The 15,359-nt window shown below is 45.5% G+C and overlaps 1 protein-coding gene across 4 annotated transcripts in view; it reads right to left on the bottom strand.

Moving 5' to 3' along the window:
* The window catches only part of LOC121545198 (partitioning defective 3 homolog B), a 219,767-nt gene that overhangs the window by 117,463 nt on the left and 86,945 nt on the right, over positions 1-15,359 (bottom strand). For all 4 annotated transcript variants that reach the window (XM_041855667.2, XM_041855666.2, XM_045216430.1 and 1 more), the window contains 3 exons: positions 11,160-11,656; positions 7,558-7,697; positions 5,475-5,603 (listed from right to left, as the gene is read on the bottom strand). In XM_041855667.2, the coding sequence (XP_041711601.2) occupies positions 5,475-5,603; positions 7,558-7,697; positions 11,160-11,656 (766 nt within the window). The remainder of the gene's footprint in view (positions 1-5,474; positions 5,604-7,557; positions 7,698-11,159; positions 11,657-15,359) is intronic.

A 15,359-nucleotide genomic window follows, 5' to 3' on the forward strand; every position in this document is an offset into this window, starting at 1 on the left:
TGGCGGGCTGAGTTTAAAACACACACACTCACACTCACACTCACACTCACACTCACACTCACACTCACACTCACACTCACACTCACACTCACACTCACACACTCACCTCACCTCACCTCACACTCACCTCACCTCCACTCACACTCACACTCACCTCACTCACACTCACTACACTCCTCACACTCACACTCCACTCAACTACTCACTCACCACTCACTCACTCACCACTCACTCACTCACTACTCACACTCACCACTCACCACACTCCTCACACTAACTACCTACCACTCACACTCTCACTCACACACTCACACACACACACACTCACACACACTCACATCAGATATGTTTATCTACTAATGTCCACCAAATGTTCTTAAGGGTCTAAACCACATTTAAACAGCTAACTAAATTTCCCGGTGTGAGACACACACCCCTGGTGGTCCACACACACCCACACTAATATCCTGTAATACCTTCCTTAGGGGGAGAGCCAAACCCTTCAATTCCTGAGCCCTGTGGCTCCGCTGGCGCACAACACGCATCATTGTCTCTCCTCAAGTGCTTGTTAACAGGCTTTAAGAGGAGGGGAGACCACCCCCGATCAGAGGAACGAGGAAGACAAAAGGAACCTTTCTACCCATGGGGAAGAAGAAGGGGGAGGTGGGGGTGTAAGGAGACTGATTAATACACTCTCTTCAGTCAGCCGGGCTTCTGAATAGACGCTTTCAAAAGAGGCAGATTAGCGACGAGAGCGACATTCAATTAAGATGGGATCTCTCTCGCCACCGCTCGATCGGAGACGGACGAAGTCTGCCAATTATGGGAAGTAATGTTGGGTTCTTCTGTTCTCTGTACCTGTGCCTCGGTAGTGGGAGGAGAGGAAGCCAAATTACTGATGGTTGGGATAATGTTGGTGTATGTGCGTGTGTGTTTGTCACCTTGAGTGGTTAGCTACCATGGTTCCAGGACACAACCATCCTGGTGCCAACCAAACAATGAGAAAGAAGCGCAGAGTGGAGTGGAGAAGGGAGAGGAAGCGAAAGCAGACAGCTCTATATGTGATGGGCATGCAGACGTATAGGTGACCGCCACGCTGAGCTTGTCTGAAGGCAGATGGACAGATGGATGGACAGAAAGACAAAAGGAGTGTTCGATCATTGCAGCCAAATTTTATAGGCGTGTCGAGACTGATTTATCTACAAATCACCTTCCATCACAAATAACTACTCAATATTATTTGTAAATCAGTCAGTCACAATTTACCCATGATACATCACTGTTTTGATTCTCTCGAACACGGCCAAAAAGAAGAACGGGTCTGGCTAGCTGCGAGGCCACCACGCTTCCTGTCTGATGACCACACTTTCAGGTCAGCCGTGTGTGACGTGACCCCTTTGGCCGGCCGGGACGTGACCCGGTCGCCTATTCTTATTGTCTAAGTAACCGGAGTCACGTTCTGAGCATGTGCAAATTGAACTTGAAGCTATCATTTTGCTTCTAAACAAGGGTCTCAGCTCATCTGATGCACAGCACAGTTGGTGATTTGAATGAATATTCCCAAACAATATTAATAAACAAGTGTCAGTAATTTAGATGGCAGTATACCCTGAGTGTACAAAACATTATGAACCCCTCCCCCCTTTTGCCCTCAGAAGGGTCTCAATTCGTCAGGGCATGGACTCAACAAGGTGTCGAAAGCGTTTCACAGGGATGCTGGCCCACGTTGACTCCAAGTTGGCTGGATATCCTTTGGGTGGTGGACCATTCTTGATACACACGGGAAACTGTTGAGCATGAAAAACCCAGCAGCGTTGCAGTTCTTGGCACACTCAAACCGGTGCGCCTCGCACCTACAATCATACCCCGTTCAAAGGCACTTACATTTGTTGTCTTGCCCATTCACCCTCTGAATGGCACACATGAACAATCCATGTCTCAATTGTCTCAAGGCTTAAAAATCATTCTTTAACCTGTCTCCTCCCCTTCATCTATACTGATTGAAGTGAATTTAACAAGTGACATCAATAAGGGATCATAGCTTTCACCTGGATTCACCTGGTCATTCTAAGTCATGGAAAGAACATGTATCCTTAATGTTTTGTACACTCAGTGTATGTAGGTTAAATAATTACATCATCCTAAACATAAGCATGGAAAATGTCACAGGGAAACGTCAGTAGGAACTGCATCACTGTTTTAAGGTCCTAGGATATGGCCATTAACCCTTCCAACAGGACAGTGGGAGTCATTCTGTCTCTGTGTGAATGACAGGATATCCAGCTATCATTCCATCACTCTGTACACCATGTTATTCTGCTGCGAGCTGCATGTCAACAACTATGTCAACACCTCACAGAGGAAGACAGGGCAGTTAACACAGAGTGTTCTCTTCCACAAGGAACAGAGGGACGCTTTTCTGAGTGTGTGCGTGGGTTGGTTCTTCTATCCTTGTGGGGACCTAAAATCCCCACAAGGATAATAAAACAAGGAAGATTCTCCCTCGTGGGGAAATTTCCCACGTCCCCATGAGGACAAAGGCTATTTTAAGCTTAGGGGTTAGGTTTAGGGTTAGAATTAGGGTTAGAATTAGGGTAAGGGGTTAGTGGTTAGGTTTAGGAGTTAGGTTGAGGTTTAGGGTTTGGGTTACGGGTTAAAGTTAGGCTTATGGCAATGTTTAGGTTTAGGGAAAAAAGGATTTTGAATGGAAATTTATTTTAGGTCCCCACAAGGATACGTACGTGTAAGCTATGCCCTTTTGTTGCTGACAAGCCCAGAGGTGAAATATATTACTTTTTCCCAAACTGCTAAAATCTCATGAGAAAATATATGTTGCCAATATATGTTGTGTGTGCGCTCGGACACACACACAAAACAAGAGATTGCAGTTCTTTGATACAAGTAAGGGTGGATAGGACATTTGATTACAATAGTGTGGGTTGTAATGTAGTTGACTCTAACTGGCATTTTAAAGTCACATTATGAACACATACACATCTTCACACAAATGCGTTGCAATCTCATAATTTGATCTTTCATTTTTAAATCTTGGGCTCACTGAAGAAGCCCTTTTCCTGAGTGCAGTCCACGCACGCACCAGGGTTTCCATTAGCCGGTAAAGGCCGGCTTTTGGCCTATATATATATATATTTTTTCTCCCGAGTGGCACAGCGGTCTATGGTGCTTGAGGCGTCACTACAGCCCCGGGTTCGAACCCAGGCTGTGTCACACCAGCAGTGACCGGGAGACCCATGAGGCTGCGCACAATTGGCCAGCGTCGTCCGGGTTAGGGGAGGTTTTGGCCGGCCGGGATTTCCTTGTCCCATGGCGCTCTAGCGACTCCTTGTGGCGGGCCGGGCGCCTGCAAGCTGATTTCGGTCGCCAGCTGGACAGTGTTTCCTCCGACACATTGGTGAGGCTGGCTTCCGGGTCAAGTGAGCAGTGTGTCAAGAAGCAGTACGGCTTCAGAGGACGCATGGCTCTCGACATTCGCCTCTCCCTAGTCCGTAGGGGAGTTGCAGCGATGGGACAAGACCGTAACTACCAATTGGATATCACAAAATTTGGGAGAAAAAGGGGTAAACGTAAAAATATATATGTTTTGTTGCCGGCCAAATTGTCCGGGAGAAACAGAAAAAAACTATGCAAAATAATGCATTTTATTAATTGATGGAAATACCAGTCGATGTGCTCCAACTTCAAAGGCAAATAGACTTCATGAGCTAATAAATCCTCAAGGTGCTTGGAAATTAGTGTCGGGTGTGAGTTTCTATTTTTACTCACGCAAAAGACGCAAGGTCCTCATAAGGGACTTCAGCTAAGTGTACCCCGACTGGGCAAAATTGGCGAAGACTGTGTTGATTGTCCACGTTTTCAGTGTGCCCGTCGAGAGGGGATTCTTCCTCCTAAACAGAGTAAACACGGCCTCAAGATCGTGCCTTCTTGAGGATAAAGTAACAAGGCTGATGGGCATCACAAGCTGCTCCAAGGAGTTGAACCGTTTTGACTTCCCAACAACAGTGGTTCTGTTGGGGAGGTCATACCATGGGATCATTTAGCTATTTGATTTCGAAATTGTAGTTCCCCTTTAGGTATTCATTTATTTTATTTTTGGGGCCTTTACTACTTATAGCCCATAGAAACGCACGCACACACGCAAACACACACACACAGCTATAAATGGACACTTCACAGAGCTGGGAGATGCTAACCCAATTACATTAGAATGGATCAGGGAGGAACATTCTTTTTTATAAATATGTATTCAGGCCTGGTGTCATGTGCTGAGGCTGAATAGATGGGTCTTTGTGTTGGGGGCTTTGTGAGTGCAGCTGCAGCATTAGGGTTGTGACTGAGGCATAATAAGGAGAGAAGACAAGTGTTATGTATGAATGTGTCTACTGTACAATGGACCACCATTGCATCTAAATGTGGAAGTTTAAGGTATTGGAGTGAGTTGTGGTTGATTGTGTGTGTGCGTGTGCGAGTGCATGCGTGTGCACGTGCCTGCCTGCATAAGTTCTGTGTATGAGCATTGCTGAACTTGAGTGAGTGTCAACATGTACATGAGTTTGAGGGACATCAAACTATCTTAGCGGAAGAGGCCTGCAGAGAAGATAAGGAGTTTATCTCCAAGGGCCTCCAACTTCAACAGCCCAGATAAAGGCAGAGTTTTAAAAAACATGATAAAAGAGGAAGTCAAGAAGCACCTTAGTGTGGATGTTGTGGAAATGTAGGGTATTTTAATAAGGGCTAATGAGGGAACTGTGTGTGTGTGTGTGTGTGTGTGTGTGTGTTTTCATGTGAATATGCATCGTTCACTACAAAGCGTCAGAGTTGTCCCTCCTGAATCCTTTGAAGTTGAGGAAATTGAATAATGTGAATAATCACAGGAGTAGTGAGTGGCACACAAGGACAGAGCACTATTTCCTGAGACGACCAATACACACACACACACACACACACTCCTATAGGGTACCGCCTGGGCAGCTGACGGGCAGCTTATTTAGATAAGGGGGTAAAAACACGCCACTCAGTGAGGAGTCAGAGAGGTCTTTGGCCACAGGTAAACGGTCACTTAACACCCGTGTGTGTCGACACGCACCACTTCCTGTGAGGCCGCAGGGACGTGTGTGTGACTTCCTGTCGGCCTCTGAGTCAACAAACCCAGATAACGGCAGGAAGAGGAATGGGGCACTGGGTACGTGTGCTGGGCCTCAATGGGTGTGTGTGTCTGTGCGAGTGTGTTTGTTTGTAGGTGAGGGCATGCGTGCAGGGGGCAAAAGGGCAGTTCAAAGAGGTTGAACGCCTTTCAATAGTAATAGAAAGAGAAAGACGTTTAGAGGGGTAACAACATTTATAAGACAAAGAGGGGCAGGGTGAAAATTCCTGGTAACGTATCTGCAGCAAAAATCATGCAGAGTCAAGAGCAATTGGAGGTGGCTAGAGAGAGATAAAGATGTGTGTGTTCTCACCAGCACTCTGGGTAGGAAGATCTCCTCTTGTCTGGCCACCAACACAGAGACACACTCCCCCTGCTTGGTGCTGCGCAGCATGGCCACCAACTCCTCCTGAGTTCGATCTGTCATGTCTACACCGTTCACCTACACACAGACACACACATCACAGGAAAGGGTTAAAATATGTACAGTATATACACAGTGCACATAAATACATAGAATACAGTGAGGGAAAAAAGTATTTGATCCCCTGCTGATTTTGTACGTTTGCCCACTGACAAAGAAATGATCTGTCTACAATTTTAATGGTAGGTTTATTTGAACAGTGAGAGACAGAATAACAACAACAAAATCCAGAAAAACGCATGTCAAAAATGTTATGAATTAATTTGCATTTTTATGAGGGAAATAAGTATTTGACCCCCTCTCAAATCAGAAAGATTTCTGGCTCCCAGGTGTCTTTTATACAGGTAACGAGCTGAGATTAGGAGCACACTCTTAAAGGGAGTGCTCCTAATCTCAGTTTGTTACCTGTATAAAAGACACCTGTCCACAGAAGCAATCAATCAGATTCCAAACTCTCCACCATGGCCAAGACCAAAGAGCTCTCCAAGGATGTCAGGGACAAGATTGTAGACCTACACATGGCTGGAATGGGCTACAAGACCATCGCCAAGCAGCTTGGTGAGAAGGTGACAACAGTTGGTGCGATTATTCGCAAATGGAAGAAACACAAAAGAACTGTCAATCTCCCTCGGCCTGGGGCTCCATGCAAGGTCTCACCTCGTGGAGTTGCAATGATCATGAGAACGGTGAGGAATCAGCCCAGAACTACACGGGAGGATCTTGTCAATGATCTCAAGGCAGCTGGGACCATAGTCACCAAGAAAACAATTGGTTACACACTACGCCGTGAAGGACTGAAATCCTGCAGCGCCCGCAAGGTCTCCCTGCTCAAGAAAGCACATATACAGGCCCGTCTGAAGTTTGCCAATGAACATCTGAATGATTCAGAGGAGAACTGGGTGAAAGTGTTGTGGTCAGATGAGACCAAAATCGAGCTCTTTGGCATCAACTCAACTCGCTGTGTTTGGAGGAGGAGGAATGCTGCCTATGACCCCAAGAACACCATCCCCACCGTCAAACATGGAGGTGGAAACATTATGCTTTGGGAGTGTTTTTCTGCTAAGGGGACAGGACAACTTCACCGCATCAAAGGGACGATGGACAGCGCCATGTACCGTCAAATCTTGGGTGAGAACCTCCTTCCCTCAGCCAGGGCATTGAAAATGGGTCGTGGATGGATATTCCAGCATGACAATGACCCAAAACACACGGCAAAGGCAACAAAGGAGTGGCTCAAGAAGAAGCACATTAAGGTCCTGGAGGTCTCCAGACCTTAATCCCATAAAAAATCTGTGGAGGGAGCTGAAGGTTCGAGTTGCCAAACGTCAGGCTCGAAACCTTAATGACTTGGAGAAGATCTGCAAAGAGGAGTGGGACAAAATCCCTCCTGAGATGTGTGCAAACCTGGTGGCTAACTACAAGAAACGTCTGACCTCTGTGATTGCCAACAAGGGTTTTGCCACCAAGTACTAAGTCATGTTTTGCAGAGGGGTCAAATACTTATTTCCCTCATTAAAATGCAAATCAATTCATAACATTTTTGACATGCGTTTTTCTGGATTTTTTTGTTGTTATTCTGTCTCTCACTGTTCAAATAAACCTACCATTAAAATTATAGCCTGATCATTTCTTTGTCAGTGGGCAAACGTACAAAATCAGCAGGGGATAAAATACTTTTTTCCCTCACTGTAAATACTTCCACCTAGATACTTACAGGCTTAATGACCACCTTCCAGAAAAAAATACAACTAGTTTATCAGCCACAGATGGCACTGTTTGAATTCTTTAAAAAGTGCTTCCTTCCTCCCTTCCATGAAGCAATCACTTATGATTAGAAATTAATGGACAGGTGAATGCCATGTGGTGGAACGCTTCAGTTCACCTATCAAATCAGTCATTACTTCAAGGATGGCAGGAAGGAAGGATGCACTTTTAAGGAATTCAAAGGTCAGAGGTCGAATGACTGTTTCACCTCCAGGATGTGGTCACCAGTCTGCAGGCGGCCATCTTTGATGGCGGCGCCGCGGGGGAGGATGTTCTTGATCAGGATGGGCCCCGGGCCATGGACCGTCGAGTCCCGGGTCACCACGGTGAAACCCAGCCCCTCGGTACCTGGAGAGCGAGAGAGGGGAGAGTGGGAGGGGTTGGGGAGAGAGAAACAGGGAGAGAAAGAGAAGGAGAAAGATGTTTTTTTAAGGAACGATAGAGGGACAGAGAGCGGGAAAGAAAGAGAGAATGAAGAAGAGAGGAAAAGAGATGAAAAAACAAAAGAGAGAGACAGAGGGGAGTGGGGGACAGAGGGATATTATCAGTTATCCATGAAACAGTCTTCGCTATACTATCTTTCCCATCCTTGATTTGATTTATTAGGATCCCCATTAGCCGACGCCAATGGCGACAGCTAGTCTTACTGGGGTCCAAAATATAACAAAAAAGAGATTATAGACAAAATACTTTACAATTTACAATACCGTTCAAAAGTTTGGGGTCACTTAGAAATGTCCTTGTTTTCGAAAGAAAAGCAATTTTTATGTCCATTAAAATAACATCAAATTGATCAGAAATACAGTGTAGACACTGTTAATGTTGTAAATGGCTATTGTAGCTGGAAGCGGCAGATTTTTTATGGAATATCTACATAGGCGTACAGAGGCCCATTTTCAGCAACCATCAGTCCTGTGTTCCAATGGCACGTTGTGTTTGCTAATCCAAGTTGATCATTTTAAAAGGATAATTGAGCATTAGAAAACCCTTTTGTAATTATGTTAGCACAGCTGAAAACGGTTGTGCTGATTAAAGAAGCAATAAAACTGGCCTTCTTGAGACTAGTTGAGTATCTGGAGCATCAGCAATTGTGGGTTTGATTACAGGATCAAAATGGCTAGGAACAAAGAAATTCTTCTGAAACTCGTCAGTCTATTCTTGTTCTGAGAAATGAAGGCTATTCCATGCGAGAAATTGCCAAGAAACTGAAGATCTCGTACAACGCTGTGTACTACTCCCTTCACAGAACAGCGCAAACTGGCTCTAACCAGTATAGAAAGAGGAGTGGGAGGCCCCGGTGCACAACTGATCAAGAGGACAAATACATTAGAGTGTCTAGTTTGAGAAACAGACGCCCCACAGGTCCTCAACTGGCAGCTTCATTAAATAGTACCCGCAAAACATCAGTCTCAACGTCAACAGTGAAGAGACGACTCCAGGATGCTGACCTAGGCAGAGTTGCAAAGAAAAAGTCCAGTGTCTGTGTTCTTTTGCCCATCTTAATCTTTAATTTTTATTGGCCAGTCTGAGATATCAGCCGTTTCCAGCTACAATAGCCATTTACAACATTAACAATGTCTACACTGTATTTCTGATCAATTTGATCTTATTTTAATGGACAAAAAAATTGCTTTTCTTTCAAAAACAAGGACATTTCTAAGTGACCCCAAACTTTTGAACGGTAGTGTACATACATTTAAAAACATGAACATGTAGTGTGTGTGTATCTATCAGTTACACATACATGTCAGTACATACACACAACAAGTAGGTCAGGCACGTACACACACAGGCATGGGGGAGAGGCGTTGTGCCGTGAGGTGCTGCTTTATTTGTTTTTTGAAACCAGGTTTGCTGTTCACTTGCGCTATATAAGATGGAAGGGAGTTCCATGCACTCATGGCTCTGTATAATACTGTATGTTTCCTTGAATTTGTTCTGGACCTGGGGACTGTGAAAAGACCCCTGGTGGCATGTCTGGTGGGGTAAGTGTGTGTGTCAGTGCTGTGTGTAAGTTGACTATGCAAACCATTTGGAATCTCCAACACATTGTTTCTTATAAAAACAAGAAGTGACGCAGTCAGTCTTTCCTCAACTCTTAGCCAAGAGAGACTGGCATGCATAGTATTAATATTAGCCCTCTGATTCCAATGAAGAGCAAGACGTGCCGCTCTGTTTTGAGCCAGCTGCAGCTTAACTAGGTCTTTCTTTGCAGCACTTGACCATATGGCTGGACAATAATCAAGATAAGATTATTTATTATTATTTATAAAACTAGAGCCTGCAGGACTTGCTTTGTGGAGTATGGTGTCAAAAAAGCAGAGCGTCTCTTCATTACAGACAGACCACTCCCCATCATCATGACCCCACATCATCCCAACATGTCGCAATAAGGTCTCTTGGTGTGCTAATAAATGGAGGGCGACATCTCTCCACTCGCCCTGCATTCTGTGTGGGGCTTAGTGGGTTCCTCCTGAGTAAACTGGTGATCATCTTCCACTGGTCTGTCGTGGGGCCCTCTCTGCTACATCTCAAATGGCACCCTATTCCCTTTATAGTGCACATTGGCCCTGGTAAAAGTAGTGCACTATAAATGGAATAGGGTGCTATTTGGGACGTAACCTCAGCCACAAAGCCAGTGGGACAACTGTTTTCTTATGTGGATTAAGAGGAGGGCTGCCTTCAATTTCACGTGTGAGCAGGCCTCACACTGCCTGATGGAGGAAGGTGAAGGGAGAGAAAGAAGGAGAGGGGAGGGAGGGAGGGAGAGAGAGAAGTATCCTGAGATATCGTTCCCTTCCATGGCTCCTCTCCCTGTGGACTCACAGTGTGATTTCAAGTGTGTGTGTGTGTGTGTGTGTGTGTGTGTGTGTGTGTGCAAGCTCGCATGTGTATCGATTTGTGTGTTTGTGCGTGTGCGCGTGCATGCCTGTGTGTGTACGTGCCTCCAAGCAATGAGTAAAAACTGCCACCATGGTGAGCGGTGGAGAAAAGCCAAAAGTGGCATACTAAAAGATAGTGAGCGAGTGATCAAATCTCATCTGGTATCTAAGCTTCTGCCTACCTTCCATTAACGCTTCTAAACCTCCTAGCAGTCACTCACGCTGGGAGAGAAGTCTTTAAAGGGGCAATCAGCAGTTGCTACATCAATTTTTGGACTCATAAATTACTGGTATGTTCCCATTGATTCTTGAAGAATATAATTTATAAAGGCCTCATGAGCTTAGTTCAACTGTCGTACCCCATCAGATCACAAAATATAAGCTTGTTTTACTCAAATGTTTGTAAACAAAGTAAATGTAAACAAACACTATATAGCCTCAAAACATGGTTAAAACTCCCTCAACTATCGATTTGAGAGTGGTTACATTTCTCCAGACCCCTGCCTCAGCTATTTACAGAAACAGGGGTGGGATGAAATTGTTATTGTTTCTACAGCTGATTGCCGCTTTAACCACAGAAGAGCACAACCACAATCTCTAAGGCCGGGTTTACACAGGCAGCCCAATTCTGATCTTTTGGCAAAAGATCTGATATGATGGCAAAATAACAGAATTGGGCTGCCTGTATTAACGCAGCCTAAGAATTCCGTTTTCAATTAAAATGTAAATCCTGATTTGTCCTTTGTTTTCTATGATGATTCAATTCATGATTTAAATTTCATTTCACTGAATCGACTGGATTGAAAACTAAATCGAAAACCTGTTGAAGATCTGTTTTGATCAAAATGTTGTGAACCAATAAAGTAGTGGATCATCTCAGTGTGCTCTATAACATATAGTGTCCCCCTTTTCCATAGTGTCTCCATACCTTTCTTCAGGTCAATCTTCAGCTTCCGGCCTCCCATCTGGTTGGTCAGGTTAGGGAGCCAAGTGGGACTCTTTTCCTGGGGCAGGGGGCTCTCGTTGCCCCCCACTACCGTGGGGGAGGCCCCATCCCGATCCCTGACCGCTGGGGACACACTGAGGGGCCTCTCCTCGGGGATGTGCCCAGTCTGGTGCTCCCCTTGCAGGGTGAGAGAGGCTGGCAGATCGGGGGTCTTGGAGCGGAGGACATGGAGGTCTGGACGTCTCGGCTCCAGTTTGGGATTGATCTGTTCTGGTTTCACGGTTTCTGGTTTCACTTCTGGTTTAGCGTCCATTTTTCGGTGGATCATGAGGGGGCTCTTGGCTTTGGGGACGGAGTCGTGACCGTCGGTGAAGAGCTGCCCGATGAGTCGTTTCTCATAGCGCTGCTTGTTGGCCAGCGGCAGGACCTCCAGGCGCACCAGAGGGGAAGACATGGCCTGACGGAACACTTCCTGGGACCTGTGGGTGTGGGAGGAAGTGACATCATCAATGTCCGTAAGCACATAACTGAATGTTAAGAATAATCAATCAATCAATCAATTTTATTTTATATAGCCCTTCTTACATCAGCTAATATCTCGAAGTGCTGTACAGAAACCCAGCCTAAAACCCCAAACAGCTAGTAATGCAGGTGTAGAAGCACGGTGGCTAGGAAAAACTCCCTAGAAAGGCGAAAACCTAGGAAGAAACCTAGAGAGGAACCAGGCTATGAGGGGTGGCCAGTCCTCTTCTGGCTGTGCCGGGTGAAGATTATAACAGAACCATGCCAAGATGTTCAAAAATGTTCATAAGTGACAAGCATGGTCAAATAATAATCAGGAATAAATCTCAGTTGGCTTTTCATAGCCGATCATTAAGAGTTGAAAACAGCAGGTCTGGGACAGGTAGGGGTTCCATAACCGCAGGCAGAACAGTTGAAACTGGAATAGCAGCAAGGCCAGGCGGACTGGGGACAGCAAGGAGTCACCACGGCCGGTAGTCCCGACGTATGGTCCTAGGTGCTCAGGTCTCTCAGTTGGCTTTTCATAGCCGATCATTAAGAGTTGAAAACAGCAGGTCTGGGACAGGTAGGGGTTTCGTAACCGCAGGCAGAACAGTTGAAACTGGAATAGCAGCAAGGCCAGGCGGACTGGGGACAGCAAGGTGTCATCATGCCCGGTAGTCCTGACGTATGGTCCTAGGGCTCAGGTTCTCAGAGAGAAAGAGAGAACGAGAGAATTAGAGAGAGCATACTTAAATTCACACAGGACACTGGATAAGACAGGAGAAGTACTCCAGGTATAACCAACTAACCCCAGCCCCCGACACATAAACTACTGCAGCATAAATACTGGAGGCTGAGACAGGAGCGGTCCGGAGACACTGTGGCCCCATCCGAAGAAACCCCGGACAGGGCCAAACAGGAAGGATATAACCCCACCCACTCTGCCAAAGCACAGCCCCCCGCACCACTAGAGGGATATCCTCAACCACCAACTTACAATCCTGAGACAAGGCCGAGTATAGCCCACAGAGGTCTCCACCACAGCACAAACCAAGGGGGGCGCCAACCCAGACAGGAAGATCACGTCAGTAACTCAACCCACTCAAGTGACGCACCCCTCCCAGGGACGGCATGAAAGAGCACCAGCAAGCCAGTGACTCAGCCCCTGCAACAGGGTTAGAGGCAGAGAACCCCAGTGGAGAGGGGAACCGGCCCGGCAGAGACAGCAAGGGCTGTTCGTTGCTCCAGAGCCTTTCCGTTCACCTTCACACTCCTGGGCCAGACTACACTCAATCATATGACCTACTGAAGAGATAAGTCTTCAGTAAAGACTTAAAGGTTGAGACCGAGTCTGCGTCTCTCACATGGGTAGGCAGACTGTTCCATAAAAATGGAGATCTATAGGAGAAAGCCCTGCCTCCCGCTGTTTGCTTAGAAATTCTAGGGACAATTAGGAGGCCTGCGTCTTGTGACCGTAGCGTACGTATTGGTATGTACGGCAGGACCAACTCGGAAAGATAGGTAGGAGCAAGCCCATGTAACGCTTTATAGGTTAACAGTAAAACCTTGAAATCAGCCCTTGCCTTAACAGGAAGCCAGTGTAGGGAAGCTAGCACTGGAGTAATATGATCAAATTTCTTGGTTCTAGTCAGGATTCTAGCAGCCGTATTTAGCACTAACTGAAGTTTATTTAGTGCTTTATCCGGGTAGCCGGAAAATAGAGCATTGCAGTAGTCTAACCTAGAAGTAACAAATGCATGGATTAATTTTTCTGCATCATTTTTGGACAGAAAATTTCTGATTTTTGCAATGTTACGTAGATGGAAAAAAGCTGTCCTTGAAACAGTCTTGATATGTTCGACAAAAGAGAGATCAGGGTCAAGAGTAACGCCGAGGTCCTTCACAGTTTTATTTGAGACGACTTTACAACCATCAAGATGAATTGTCAGATTTAACAGAAGATCTCTTTGTTTCTTGGGACCTAGAACAAGCATCTCTGTTTTGTCCGAGTTTAAAAGTAAAAAGTTTTCAGCCATCCACTTCCTTATGTCTGAAACACAGGCTTCTAGCGAGGGCAATTTTGGGGCTTCACCATGTTTCATTGAAATGTACAGCTGTGTGTCATCCGCATAGCAGTGAAAGTTAACATTATGTTTTCGAATAACATCCCCAAGAGGTAAAATATATAGTGAAAACAATAGTGGTCCTAAAACGGAACCTTGAGGAACACCGAAATGTACAGTTGATTTGTCGGAGGACAGACCATTCACAGAGACAAACTGATATCTTTCCGACAGGTAAGATCTAAACCAGGCCAGAACTTGTCCGTGTAGACCAATTTGGGTTTCCAGTCTCTCCAAAAGAATGTGGTGATCGATGGTGTCAAAGGCAGCACTAAGGTCTAGTAGCACGAGGACAGATGCAGAGCCTCGGTCTGACGCCATTAAAAGGTCATTTACCACCTTCACAAGTGCAGTCTCAGTGCTATGATGGGGTCTAAAACCAGACTGAAGCATTTCGTACACATTGTTTGTCTTCAGAAAGGCAGTGAGTTGCTGCGCAACAGCTTTTTCTAAAATTTTTGAGAGGAATGGAAGATTCGATATAGGCCGATAGTTTTTTATATTTTCCGGGTCAAGGTTTGGCTTTTTCAAGAGAGGCTTTATCACTGCCACTTTTAGTGAGTTTGGTACACATCCGGTGGATAGAGAGCTGTTTATTATGTTCAACATAGGAGGGCCAAGCACAGGAAGCAGCTCCTTCAGCAGTTTAGTAGGAATAGGATCCAGTATGCAGCTTGAAGGTTTAGAGGCCATGATTATTTTCATCATTGTGTCAAGAGATATAGTACTAAAACACTTAAGTGTCTCTCCCGATCCCAGGCCCTCGCAGAGCTGTGCAGATCCAGGACAGCTAAGCCCTGGAGGAATACGCAGATTCAAAGAGGAGTCCGTAATTTGCTTTCTAATGGTCATGATCTTTTCCTCAAAGAAGTTCATGAATTTATTACTGCTGAAGTGAAAGCCATCCTCTCTTGGGGAATGCTGCTTTTTAGTTAGCTTTGCAACAGTATCAAAAAGAAATTTTGGATTATTCTTATTTTCCTCGATTAAGTTGGAAAAGTAGGATGATCGAGCAGCAGTGAGGGCTCTTCGGTACTGCACGGTACTGTCTTTCCAAGCTAGTCGGAAGACTTCCAGTTTGGTGTGGCGCCATTTCCGTTCCAATTTCCTGAAGCTTGCTTCAAAGCTCGGGTATTTTCTGTATACCAGGGAGCTAGTTTCTTATGACAAATGTTTTTCGTTTTTAGGGGTGCAACTGCATCTAGGGTATTGCGCAAGGTTAAATTGAGTTCCTCAGTTAAGTGGTTAACTGATTTTTGTCCTCTGACGTCCTTGGGTAGGCAGAAGGAGTCTGGAAGGGCATCAAGGAATTTTTGTGTTGTCTGAGAATTTATAGCACGACTTTGATGCTCCTTGGTTGGGGTCTGAGCAGATTATTTGTTGCGATTGCAAACGTAATAAAATGGTGGTCCGATAGTCCAGGATTTTGTGGAAAAACATTAAGATCTACAACATTTATTGCATGGGACAAAACTAGGTCCAGAGTATGACTGTGGCAGTGAGTAGGTCCAGAGACATGTTGGACAAAACCCACTGAGTCGATGATGGCTCCGAA

This window comes from Coregonus clupeaformis, unplaced genomic scaffold (genome assembly GCF_020615455.1).
Source record: "Coregonus clupeaformis isolate EN_2021a unplaced genomic scaffold, ASM2061545v1 scaf0708, whole genome shotgun sequence".
In the NCBI taxonomy this organism is placed as follows: domain Eukaryota; kingdom Metazoa; phylum Chordata; class Actinopteri; order Salmoniformes; family Salmonidae; genus Coregonus; species Coregonus clupeaformis.